The sequence below is a fragment of the Stegostoma tigrinum genome, chromosome 6 (assembly GCF_030684315.1).
Source record: "Stegostoma tigrinum isolate sSteTig4 chromosome 6, sSteTig4.hap1, whole genome shotgun sequence".
NCBI lineage: Eukaryota > Metazoa > Chordata > Chondrichthyes > Orectolobiformes > Stegostomatidae > Stegostoma > Stegostoma tigrinum.
In genome coordinates this window covers 109,710,121-109,723,019 of record NC_081359.1, presented here as the reverse complement: position 1 = coordinate 109,723,019, position 12,899 = coordinate 109,710,121, and the positions used below count along the sequence as shown (strand labels likewise).

The 12,899-nt window shown below is 44.9% G+C and overlaps 1 protein-coding gene across 5 annotated transcripts in view; it reads left to right on the top strand.

The window, feature by feature from the left end:
- LOC125453591 (cGMP-dependent 3',5'-cyclic phosphodiesterase) overlaps positions 1-12,899 on the top strand; it is a 296,672-nt gene that overhangs the window by 204,977 nt on the left and 78,796 nt on the right. For all 5 annotated transcript variants that reach the window (XM_059646853.1, XM_059646852.1, XM_059646854.1 and 2 more), the window contains 2 exons: positions 820-861; positions 11,102-11,170. In XM_059646853.1, coding sequence (XP_059502836.1) covers positions 820-861; positions 11,102-11,170 — 111 coding nt within the window. The remainder of the gene's footprint in view (positions 1-819; positions 862-11,101; positions 11,171-12,899) is intronic.

The following is a 12,899-nucleotide window of genomic DNA, read 5'->3' as shown; positions in this document are numbered from 1 at the left end:
GCATGGACTATTTTCTAAATGGTGAGAAAATTCGTAGTGGAGCGTGCCCAGCAGAGATTCACACGGATGATCCCTGGAACGGTAGGTTTAACGTATGATGAACGTGACAGTTAGGGATGGACAGCAAATGTTGGCCTTGCCCAGTGCTACCTGTTCTGTGTGGTAACTCACCATCAGGAAAGATATTTGTGTTTAGTTTCTAACATCATTGACTGGCTTAGAATCAATTGAACATTAAGTTTCAGATACCCATCCTCAGCTGGACCAAAAACAATCTCCTCAAATCCCATCTAGACCTGAAACTAAGTTCCTTAAATTGATAGATTGATCACTGCTGAGAAAAAAAATTCCTTTATGTTCACTTTATCCTTTTATTCACCTCCGTTAGGAAGGAAATAAGAACTCGGAGCAGAGCTAGGCCCCTTCAATGTGATCTTGGCGATCTTATCTCGACCTCAACTCCACTTTCTGGGCCACTCTCCTTAACCCTTTTAAGCCTTGACTAATTGTAAACCTGTATCTCGCCTCCTTGAATTTACTTAGAAGTCACACATTGATCAGAAATCACAAGCTTTCAAAGCGCTGCTCCTTTACTCAGTGTCCCTGCATGCACCACACTCTGGGGGGAGTGAATTCCACAGATTCCCCGTCTGTAACCAGACCCTCCTCCCCAGCCTTTCCAATCTTTGCTCATTCATAAAGTTCTCCAGCCTTGGCAACGTGTGTGTAAATCAATCAGCTGCTTCCTGTAAAGTGGTGGCCTTGTGGCTTTCCGCATAAAGGTTTTTAACTTGTTTCTCCTGTTTCTCTTACTGACAGGTTGTTGGAGATAAAGTTCTGGAGGAGGAGATTCTCTTTCCGGTAAGTTCTTGTGTGCTATTTCATGTCAGGTACACTTGAATTCACTCCTGTCTCAGTTCCTCCATTGTTAAAGAACGCTCCTCTGTTACTCCCAGAATTGACTGTTCCAACACATGCCCACACACCCTTCTCAATCATACCCTCCATAAACACTCATTCCTTTACCCGTAACTCTACTGCCTGTGTTTTGATGTGATTTTGAGGTGCCGGTGTTGGAATTGGGCGGGGGGTGACAGGTAGCAAAGTCAGAAATCACACAACGTCAGGTTATAGTCCAACAGGTTTGTTTAAAATCACAAGCTTCTGAAGCACTGCCCCCTCATCAGGTGAAGGGAATCTGCAGGTATGCACCTGTATGAATGCGATTAGTGAGATGTGACGTGAAGTTTTGAGAGTCAAGATGGGACAAGTTGAGTTTGGGTTTATGGTTGGCATTGATGGGTTGGACCAAAGGGTCCGTTTCCATGCTGTATGATTCTATAACAACTTTATCTGCTGAGCCCAGAAAAGAAGAAACAAGCTGATTTGGAAACAGAGATTCAGTGCGTTTAGCCATCCTTACAAACTCTGGTTTTAAAACAGATTGTTCTCATTTCAGTCTCAAGTTTTTAAAAACACCAAATCCAAAGCTTACTCCCCCATACCTCTGTGCCTCTCTACTTCTCTCCAGATCCACTCTGAACAAGCTTTCTGTAATGTGAGCTGATTTTTTTTTACAGCCTAACAGCACTTGTGCAAAGCCCCTTTGGACATATAAGTATGTAAGGTGCTTGATGTTATTGTTATATACAAACATACATCAGTTCCAAGTAAATTTCTGTCTCCCTTGCCCCGAACAAATGCATATTTGCAGTAGCACAGTCAACCAGCAGTTTGTGATTCTCTAATTGTCAACCTTAGAATCCCTATAGTGTGGAAGCAGGCCATCCAACCCACTGAGTCCACACCGACCCACTGAGAGGTAACCTAACCCTCTACCCTGTCCATTGCATTCCTCATAGCTAACCCACCCAGCCTGCATATCCCTGGACACTATGAGCAATTTAGCATGCCCAATCCACCCTAACCTGCACAGCTTTGGACTGTAGGAAGAAACCAGAGGACCCGGAAAAATCCCACACAGGCATGGGGAGAATGTGCAAACTGTACGCCCAAGGGTGGAGTTGAATGTGGGTCCCTGATGTTGTGAAGCTGCTGTGCTAACCACTGAGCCTCTGTGCCACGGAGCTTTCAGTCCCTATACCACAGGGAGTCAGGGTCTTATTGAACCAGATGTCTTAAAGTTTATTACCAGCACTATTTATGCAGCTGCAATATCACAGAATTACACATCTAATCTATGTTCTGTGCCACTGATGTTACTGTTCATTATTTACAATGACAGATTGACTGAAGGCACGACACTGACTCCATTACACACATTTACACATGTACATAACATATATACGTGCACATATGCGTGCAGGGAGAAGGTGAGGCGCGTACATGTGCTCCACATGTGATAGAACTGTCTCTATGCATTCGGATTAGACCTTGATGTATGTACAGCATGATCATGGAATGTTTGTACTTATTTCAAAACACAGAAAGCTAGCACACAGGGGTAGCACATAATCAGGACGGGTCATGGAAAGTTGGCCCTTATTTCACGGGGTTGGACTGTGGAAGTCTCACTGTAACCGTACAAGGTGCTGGGGAGCACTGTGAGCAGTTTGGTTCCCCTTGTTTAAGGAATGATATCATTTCACTGGAGGCAGTTCAGAGAATGTTCACTGGGATGATCCCTGGTAGGGAGGGATTGTCTCACAGCAAAGGCTAAACAGGTTGGGACTCTACTCACTGGAGTTTAGAGGAATGAGAGGGGATCACATTGAAACATCCAGGATTCACAAGGGGCCTGACAGGGTAAATGCTGAGAGACTGTTCCCCCTCATGAGAGAGTCTAAGGACTAAACGGCACAGTGTCAGAATAAAGGGGCACCAGTTTAAGACTGAGATGAGGCAGGATTTGTTCTCTCAGAGGGTTGTGAGCCTTTGGAACTCCTTGCCACAGAGAGCTGTGGGGGCAGAGTCCTTGTGTATATTTAAGCCTGAGACAGATTCTTGATCAGTCAGGGAATCAAGGATTACCGGAAAAGGACTGGAAAGTGGACGTGAGGACTGTCAGATCAGCCTTGAGCCTATTGAATGGTGCAGCAGGCTGGAGGGGCTGAATGGTCTACTCCTATCCTTTTCTTATGGTCTTATCAGATCTAGAATTGGAGGTTTAGCTTCATGCTTCAGTGTGCTCTCTGTCATTGCGGATAGTTGTGAATTGGTTTGTTGTGAATGTATAATTCTGTATTATATAATTAGGCATTCTATCTAAAAGACCTGAGCAGTTGTCTTGTGTGACAGGTGTTTGATGGGTATGCTGTCTGGACGTGTCATGTACCTTGTTGCGGGATTTGATCATTAGTCCGAGACATCATGAGATCTAGGATCGACGCAACCTTGCAGCATCTCTCCACGAGTCCCTGCAAAGGTCTCAGACTGTGGTGCTTTGTCTTGGTACACATTTGGGATGACAATCTGCTCACGTTACTGATACTCCCCCTCCTTTCCAATGATTATGTTATGCAAACATGGTCGAGCGATGAAGAGTTTGGGAGGAAGAACTGTGTGAATCCATGTCCCATATGTGAGAGAGGCTGATGATGTTGGAGACGAGTAAGCACAGAGATTCATGTTAGCTATCTGAAAGTATGGCATGGTAGTTTACATTTAACATTCAAAGAAGTTTCCCCAGCGCACTTGCCAGAGGGTAGTGATGGGAGGAGGTAATTACATTACTGAGGCTCTGTTTGGAGCATTACGTACAGCTTTTATCCCCTAACTGGATGAAGGATATAATTGCTTTGAAGGCAGATCAGAGAAGCCTTATCAGATTAATTCCTGAGATGAAAGGCTTGTTCTGTGCGACGAGATTGAGCAGCTTAGGCCAGTACTTGCTTGAGTTAAGAATGAGGGGAGATCTAACTGAGATGCTTAAGGGGATTGACAAAGTAGGTGTAGAAATGATGCCTCCTTTTGTAGGAAGTAAAGAACAAGAGGTCATAGTTTTACGGTAAGGTGTAGCAGATTTTAAACAGAGATGAGGAGGAATTATTTCTCTCAAAGGGTCATGAATCTGTGGAATACACTCCCTCAGAATGTAGTGGATTTTGGGACGTTGAGTTAATTTACGGAGGAGATGGAGAGATTTTTAATTAATAATGAGGTAAAGGAAGTGGGCAGAAAAGTGGAGTTGAGGTCACAAGGGACTGAATAGCTTCTTCCAGCTCCTCATTCTTTTATGGCCTTACGTAATATGTTGACAGCCTCATTTCCTGCTCACTGACACACTGTTGAGGAATACCCACAATGCTGCATATGGTGGTCACTTTGTTCCAGCAACCCTGGCAGCGGTGGTATCCCTCACTTGCTGCACATAGAGGAATTTGGTGAACTGTTCAGCGACCAGAATGGAATGGTGCCCTGGGGTGTGGAAAGCCACGGGGGAGATCTCACCTCATGGCCCAGGAGGAACCTCGTGTGGAGTGAGAGGCTCTCTCGGTTGTTGGAGGTGACAGCTTTCCCATCTGGTTAATGTGCGTATTGATGCCAAGCCAATGGCGAAACCTCTTGGTACTTTCTGAGTCCCTGTCACCACACGTGTGACCTGGATGGAGATAGTTTTGCATGTCCTCGCATTAGAGATGATGGCTTAGAGATCTGTTTATCATTAAACATTGCATTCTTAGAGACACCTAGTTCCTCTCTGAATGGGTGGTCTGAGTGTACCTGCTTAGCAATCTCTTGAATATATTCAGGCCATCCAGTGATGATGACTGTTATCACTGACCATCAGCCAATGTGCATGGGTGAACCTACTTGCTTTGATCGGTGCTGCAGTCTGGAATCATTGGTGTTTTCAACTGATGGGTCTGTCAGCTAGTAGATTGTAATAATATGTTGATTGACATGTGCTGGTCTACTGACTAGGACGAGTCTGATCTGTTACATAGAAACAAAGAAAATCGGAGCAGGAGTAGTCCATTATGCCCTTCAAGTCTGCTGCACCATTTCACGTGGGTGACACGTTGGCTCAGTGGTTAACACTGCAGCCTCACAGCGCCAGGGACCCAGGTTCGATTCCAGCCTTGAGCGACTGTCTGTGTGGAGTCTGCACATTCTCCCCGTGTCTGCTTGGGTTTCCTCCGGGTGCTCCGGTTTCCTCCCACAGTCCAAAGATGTGCAGGTTAGGTGGATTGGTCATGCTAAATTGCCCCTAGTGTTCAGAGATGTATAGATTAGGTGGGTTACATGGGGATGGGTCTGGGTGGGATGTGCTGAGTGTCAGTGTGGACTTGTTGGGCCAAAGGGCCTGCTTCCACACTGTAGGGATTCTATATCTATATGAACATGGCTGATCATGTAACTCAGTCTCCTGTTCCTGCTTTCTCCACTACTACCTTTATTCCTTTAGCCTAAGTGCTACATCTGATGAAGAGTCATCTAGACTTGAAATGTTAGCTAGCTCTCTCTCCATGGAAGCTACCTGACCTGCATTTTTTCGTTTTGAGTATAGATTCCAGCATCTGCAGTAATTTGCTGACAGGTCCATCTTCTTCTTGAAAACTTTCAATGTATTAGCATAGCTTTCTGTGCAAGAGAATTCCATAGGCTCTCCGCTCCCTGGGTAAAGACATTTCTCCTTATCCCAGTCCTAAATGGCCTACCTTGTATCCTTACACTCTGACCCCTGGTTCTGAACTCTGCTGTCATCAGGAATATCCATCCTGCATTTGTCCTGTCTAGTCCTGTTAGAATGTTATCGATTTCTCTGAGATGGTGGGCAGGCTTTGGGGAGACTGGAGCTGAGTTCCTGGCTGCAATATTCCTAGCCTCTGACTTGCTCATGTATCCATGTGGTTTATATGACCACTCAGAATTAATCAGCTGACACTGGAACACCAGTAGCAGTTGGTTTACACAGTATGTGATGTTAATTGTATTTAGCAGAGGCTGTGACATTATGTAGATGTTACATTTGGACTGTGTAACATGAATCATAATTTAAATTGTTGATTTGCCACTCTCATAATTAGGCACATTTGAAGAGGCTAGGCTTGACTGTTGCAGTTACAGATTGGATGAAAGGAACGGCATTTTGCAAATTAATCTGATCAAGTTGCCCTCTTGCCTACCCAATGTGGACAAGTGTTTGAAACATGCAATAACTAAATGCATTCATGTAGACCCTCAACAGCGTCAAACACGCTGATGTATTTCACAGGAACATTATTAAATATTTGAGAATGTTAGGATGGGTGACACGGGCATTAGGACAAGGCTTAGTTAAAGGACTAGGTTTTGAGGAATATCTTAAAGGACAGAGAGAGGTGGAGATGTTCAGGGAAGGGTTTCTTTTTCATTTGCACTTGTCATAGGGGCATCACTGGAAAAAGCCAATATTAATTGCCCATTTTTAATTACCTTTGAACTGAGTGGCTTGCTGGGCCATTTCAGAGGGCAGTTAAGAGTCACCCATATTGCTGTGGGTCTGGAGTCACATGTAGACCAGACCAGGTAAGGATGGCAGGCTTTGTTCCCTAAAGAACACTGGTGAGCCAGGTGGGTTTTCCGACGATTGTCAATGGTTACATGACAACATTAGGCTAGCATTTTAATTCCAGATCTAATTATGAAAGATTAGCCTCAGGTTCTGGATTACTGGTGCCATAAGATCATAAGAAATAGAAACAGGAGTAGGCCATTCAGCCCCTCAGCCCAACTCCAACATTGAGTAGAACCATGGCTGATCTGAGATTCCTCACATCCACTTTCCTGCCCTTTCCCTGTAATCCTTGATTCCCGACTGATCAAGAAACTGTCTCAACCTTAAATATACACAGGGACTCTGTCCCCACAGCTCTCTGTGACAAGGAGTTCCAAAGACTCACAACCCTCTGGGAGAACAAATTCCTCCTCACCTCAGTCTTAAATTGGTGCCCCTTTATTCTGAGACTATGCCTTCCGGGTGCTCTGGTTTCCTCCCACAGTCCAAAGATGTGCAGGATAGGTGGATTGGCCATGGACTCTCCCATGAGGGGAAACACTCTGTCAGCATTTACCCCGTAAAGCCTCCTAAGAATCATATATGTTTCAAGAATGACATCACCTCTCATTCTTCTAGACTCCAGTGAGTAGGGTCGCAAGCACACGCTAAGTCCCGTGGCAGCAGGGGAGCGAATGGGCGAGTTCCAGAACTGTGCCAGAGCGAGCCGGAGATGGCCTCATGCTCTGTGGCCTGCACAGACTGGAATGTTAATACTTACAGTCACTTATTGTCATTCTGGACTTTCTCACTGTTTCATGCTAATCAATTTTTTTAACTCTACAACAACACTTCATTTTACTCTGCAAGATTTGCACCTAGGTAACTGTCGACATTAAAGGCAGCCATTGTAGAAAGTTTTTACTGTCCACCTGTACTGGATTACATATGAAATTAAAGGATATTCTGATATTCTCATATTCAATATGATTCGCCTTTATTGATAAGACAATCCCACCATTGCGGGCATTATCCTAGAGAACCTTTTCTGAACTGCCTCCAGTGAAAAAATATCATTCCTTAAACAAGGGGAACCAAACTGCTCACAGTGCTCCAGATGTGGTCTCCCCAGCACCTTGTACAGTTGCAGTGAGACTTCCACAGTCTCACATTCCAAACCCCCTGAAATAAGGGCCAACATTCCATGACCTTTCCTGATTACCTGCTGCCCCTGTCTGCTAACTTTCTGTCATAACAAAGTGTGGAGCTGGATGAACACAGCAGGCCAAGCAACATCTCAGGAGCACAAAAGCTGATGTTTCGGGCTTAGACCTTCTCTGGTGAAGGGCCTAGGCCCGAAACATCAGCTTTTGTGCTCCTGAGATGCTGCTGGGCCTGCTGTGTTCATCCAGCTCCACACTTTGTTATCTTGGATTCTCCAGCATCTGCAGTTCCCATTATCACTGCTAGCTTCCTGTGTTTTGTTTACAAGCCTCCCCAAGTCCCCTAGTGGTGCAGCTTTCTGCAGCTTTTTTTTGTTTAAATAATACTCTGTTCACATTTTCCCACATTGTACTCTGTTTGGCAACTTCTTGGCTACTGACATAGCCAATCAATATCTCTCTGTAAACTGCCTGTGTCCCTCTCTGAACTGGCCTTTCCACCTATTTTTGTGTCATCTGTAAATCTGGCTACAGTACATTCACTTCCTTCCTCCAAGTGATATGCTGGTATGGATAGAGAATTGTCCAATGGGCAGGAAATACCAAATGGAGTTATTAAGGTTCTTTTTCAGGTTAGCCAGTGATGTTCCAAAGGGACATGTCCTGGCACTGTAACACATCAAGCTACGAAAGCAAAACACCCAGGAGCTAAATAACAGAGGCCATGAAACATAACTGTAAATAAAAGTAAATTTTTGCAGATGCTGGGAATTTGAAGCAAACACAGAGAATGCAGAGAAACTCAGCAAGTCTAGCAGCATCTATGAGAATATCGCAATCAAAACATTAACTGTCACTCTCTGCACAGATGCTGCCAGACCCCCTGAATTTCTCCAGCAATGTTCGTGTTTCCTTCACAAAACAAAACTGATGCATTTGTCTGGAATCTCTGTGAGCCCTTTCATTCCTTTGTTAGTAATGGTGAGTCAGGGATAGCCAGAAAGGGAACTTGTTGAACTTGTTCACTCGTTCAGAAAATTTTCTGAAGAAGGGTCCAGGCCCGAAACGTTGGCTTTCCTGCTCCTCTGATGCTGCTCGGCCTGTTGTGTTCATCCAGCTCTACACCTTGTTATTTCAGACTCTCCAGCATCTGCAGTTCCTACTCTCTCTTGTTAGACACTGTTGGAGTTTTGTGTACAGTTCTGGGGGGGGGGGGGGCACATTTTAGGAGAGATGGAAACATATTGGAGAGAGTGCAGAAGCAATTTCCAAGAATGGTTCCAGGAATGAGAAACTTCAGTGATTAGGATAGATTGAAGAAGCTGGGCCTATTCTTCTTGGAGAGGAGGAGGCTGGGCAGAGTTGTTAGGGAGAACTTGTAAAAGGAGCAAGAATGAGAGGGGCATAGAGTTAAAACGATATGCAAATGAGGCAAGGATGATGTGAGACGTAGCTAGGATCTGGAGCACAGTGCCTGAAAATGTGGTGAAGGGAGGTTCATTTGAGATATTCAAGAGGGGCACTGGATGGTAAGTTTGGACAGAAATGGTGTGCAGTGAGGAAAAGGCAGGAGATTTCTTCCAGATGATAGAAGCAGTGCAGATGTGATGAGCTGAGTGGTTTTCTTTCATGCTACATCAATTTTGTGATTCTGAGATAGGACTGAATCTCCAATGAGATGCCAAATCAAATTTGATGGCCTTAAAGTGAAAAGAAAGGCTGTATGTATTTTTTCAGCAATGTGTTGAGAGATTTTGATGCCCACGTCTGGAGCAGGTGGGACTTGAGCCCAGGCCTCCTGAACCAGAGGTGGGGACAATACCACTATGCCAAAGCACTCAACTTACTGTGTGTACTCACCTTTAAAAGGGATTAGTGGAAGCTGGGTCTAGGCTACAGAAGGACTGCAGTGAAAATTTACCAAAATTGATTCCTGGGTTGGCAGGACTGATGTCTGAGGAGAGATCAAGTTGGTTTGGAACAAAAACAGAACTCACTGGAGAAACTCAGCAGGTCTGGCAGCATCTGTGGAGAGAGAAACAGAGTTAATGTTTCAGGTCCAGCAACTCTTCTTCAGAACACTGGATCTGAAACATTAACTCAGCTTTCTTTCCACAGATGCTGCCAGACCTGCTGAGATTTTGTTGTTTCTGATTTCAGCATCCACAGTTGTTTGGTTTTTGTGTAGTGGGTTGGGATTGTGTTAGCTGGTGTTTGGAAGAAGGGGTTGGGATTGTGTTAGCTGGTGTTTGGAAGAAGGGGTTGGGATTGTTTTCGCTGGTGTTTGGAAGAAGGGGTTGGGATTGTTTTCGCTGGTGTTTGGAAGAAGGGGTTGGGATTGTGTTCGCTGGTGTTTGGAAGAAGGGGTTGGGATTGTGTTCGCTGGTGCTTGGAAGAAGGGGTTGGGATTGTGTTCGCTGCTGTTTGGAAGAAGGGGTTGGGATTGTGTTCGCTGCTGTTTGGAAGAAGGGGTTGGGATTGTGTTCGCTGGTGCTTGGAAGAAGGGGTTGGGATTGTGTTCGCTGGTGTTTGGAAGAAGGGGTTGGGATTGTGTTCGCTGGTGTTTGGAAGAAGGGGTTGGGATTGTGTTCGCTGGTGTTTGGAAGAAGGGGTTGGGATTGTGTTCGCTGGTGTTTGGAAGAAGGGGTTGGGATTGTGTTCGCTGGTGTTTGGAAGAAGGGGTTGGGATTGTGTTCGCTGCTGTTTGGAAGAAGGGATTGGGATTGTGTTCGCTGGTGCTTGGAAGAAGGGGTTGGGATTGTGTTCGCTGGTGTTTGGAAGAAGGGGTTGGGATTGTGTTTGCTGGTGTTTGGAAGAAGGGGTTGGGATTGTTTTCGCTGGTGTTTGGAAGAATAAGTGGGGATTCTCACAGAAACCTATAAAATTCTAACAGGATTGGACAGGTTGGCTGCAAGAGAGATGTAGTGGGGGGTGGGGACGGCGGGGGAGGATGGGGGTTGCGGGGGGGGGGGGGGTGGGGGGGGCATGGAGGAGCATTGGGGAGTCTGGAACCAGAGATCATAGTTTAAGAAAAAGAGGTAAACTGTTTTTAGGACTGAACTGAGGGAAAATGTCACAGTGGTGAGCTTCACAGTTGTGAGCCTATGGAATTCTCTTCCATAGAAAGTGGTTGAGGCCAAAACACGGTGTTTTCGAGAAGGAGGTAGACATAGTTCTCGTGGCTAAAGGGATAAAGGGATATGGGGGGAGGTCAGAATTAGGGTATTGAACTCGATGATCATATTAAATGGCGGAGCAGGTTCGAGGAGCTGAATGATCTACTCGTGTTCCTATCTTCTACGTTTCTATGTGGGTGGTTGCCCAGAGGATTCTGTTCTGCATCAACGAACGCAGAGGGATTGGTTCTTTTTGGTGGTATGCTGGTGGACTGACAGTGAGGCAGATCGGGAAGGGAAGCCTTTGGAAACTGCTCCCAGTGCAGTTCCTCTGAATCTCCTCATGCTTATTCTGCATTTCTAACTTGCTTTTTTTCTTCCAGTTGTCGTTTTCTGATTTTGAACAGTCGGAGAAAGACAGTAAATCGATGACATTGAATGACATCACAGCGGTGAGTTTTGTCCAATCTTCAGTCCCCATTTCGGCAGTTCGCTGCCTTGGGCAGGTTTCTTTTCTCATGGATTTATTCGCGCGTAGGATGGAGGCGTCTCTGGCTGGGCCCAGCATTTATTGCCCGTCCCTAGTTGCCCCTTGAGAAGGCGGTGGTGAGCTGCCTTCTTGAATCACTGCAGGTAGACCCACAGGGGAGGGAATTCCAGGATTCTGACCCAGCGACAGTAAAGGAACGGCGATATATTTCCAAGCCACGATAGTGAGTGGGTTGGAGGGAACTTGCAGCGGGGTGGTGTTCCCATGTACCTGCTGCCCTTGTCCTTCTAGATGATGGTGCTTGTAGCTTTAGAAGGTGCTTTGGATAGAGCAAAGGCAGGTGGACGACATTGATATACCCAAAATAAGTGAAGGATAGAACAAACTTGAGGGGCTGAATTGTCTCCAGGTACTTTGATGTTCCAAAACCTTAGGAGGAATCACAGATATCCTCAATCAGTAGCCAGCCTCAACCAATATCTTTGCAAATTGATTATTGCTGTGCCTTCTGGGGCAACATGCTGTGTGCGAGCTGAGATCTTTAAAATTCATGAATAGGATGCAGTCCTTGATTAGATTACCTCAGACAAGAGTTAACCACACATTTCTTGCTTTGGGTCTGGAGTCACATGCAGGCAAGACCAGGTATGGATGGCGGATTTTCTTCCCTGAAAGGAGGTTAAGCAAACCGTATGGGTTTTTCCAACACTTTACAAGCTTCTAATTCCAAGTTTTTTTAATATCTTGAATTTGAATTTCACCAGCTGCTGTGGCGGAATTTGAAACATTTTCCTGAGGGGGTTAGCCTGCGTCTGCTTGGACTGTTAATCCAATGCTGGTCCCATCAGACCACCATCAAACTGTTTCCTAAATTACAAGAGGAACTGTACTTTAAAAGTGCCTCACTTGCAGAATCGTCCTTTGTGACCTACTGTGGTTGCAAAATGTGTGATAGCAATGGGAGCTGTTTTCTGTCTATTTCCTCCCTTTCTTCCTCAGTCTCTCTCTCGTTCCCATTTACACTCATCCACTTTGTGCTGTTTCTCTCTCTCTTCCTTTCTCGTCTCTTCCTTTCATCACTTTGATTTTTTCTATCTCTCTTTCTTTCTCTTTTCATTTCTTCAGCCTGGTTTTGCATTTATCTCTCTTCCATTGTATTTATTCTATCCTTTTCTCTCACCAATTTTCTTGTTCCTTTTCTTTTTTTTCTTCCTCATTTATTCTCTCTTGTTCTCTTCTTTGTTTTCCCTCTTCTTTTTCTACTGTTCTTTCTTTCTCTCTTTGTTTCTTTCCCTCTTTCCTTATTTCCCTCTTTCCCTCCCTCTTTCTCTCTCTCCTTCCCTCTCTTTCTTTCTTCCTTGCCCTTGTTATCTCTTTCTTTCCTTCTTTCTCTTTCTTTCTTGCCCTTGTTATCTCTTTCTTTCCTTCTTTCTCTTTCTTTCCTTCCTTCCTTTCTTCTTTCCTTCCTTCTTTCTTTCTTTCCTTCTTTTCTTCTTTCTTTCTTTCCGCCTTTGTCTCTCTTTCCCGCTTTCTCTTTCTTTTTCTTTCTTTCTCTCTTCTTTTTCTCTTTCACTCTCACCCCCTTTCTTCTTCTCTTGGCAGCTTCTTCCTCTCTTTCTTTCATTTCCATCCTTCTTCGTTTAGTTTGGTTCTTTCTCTCTATCTTTCTACTTATCTCTTTCTCTCTCTCT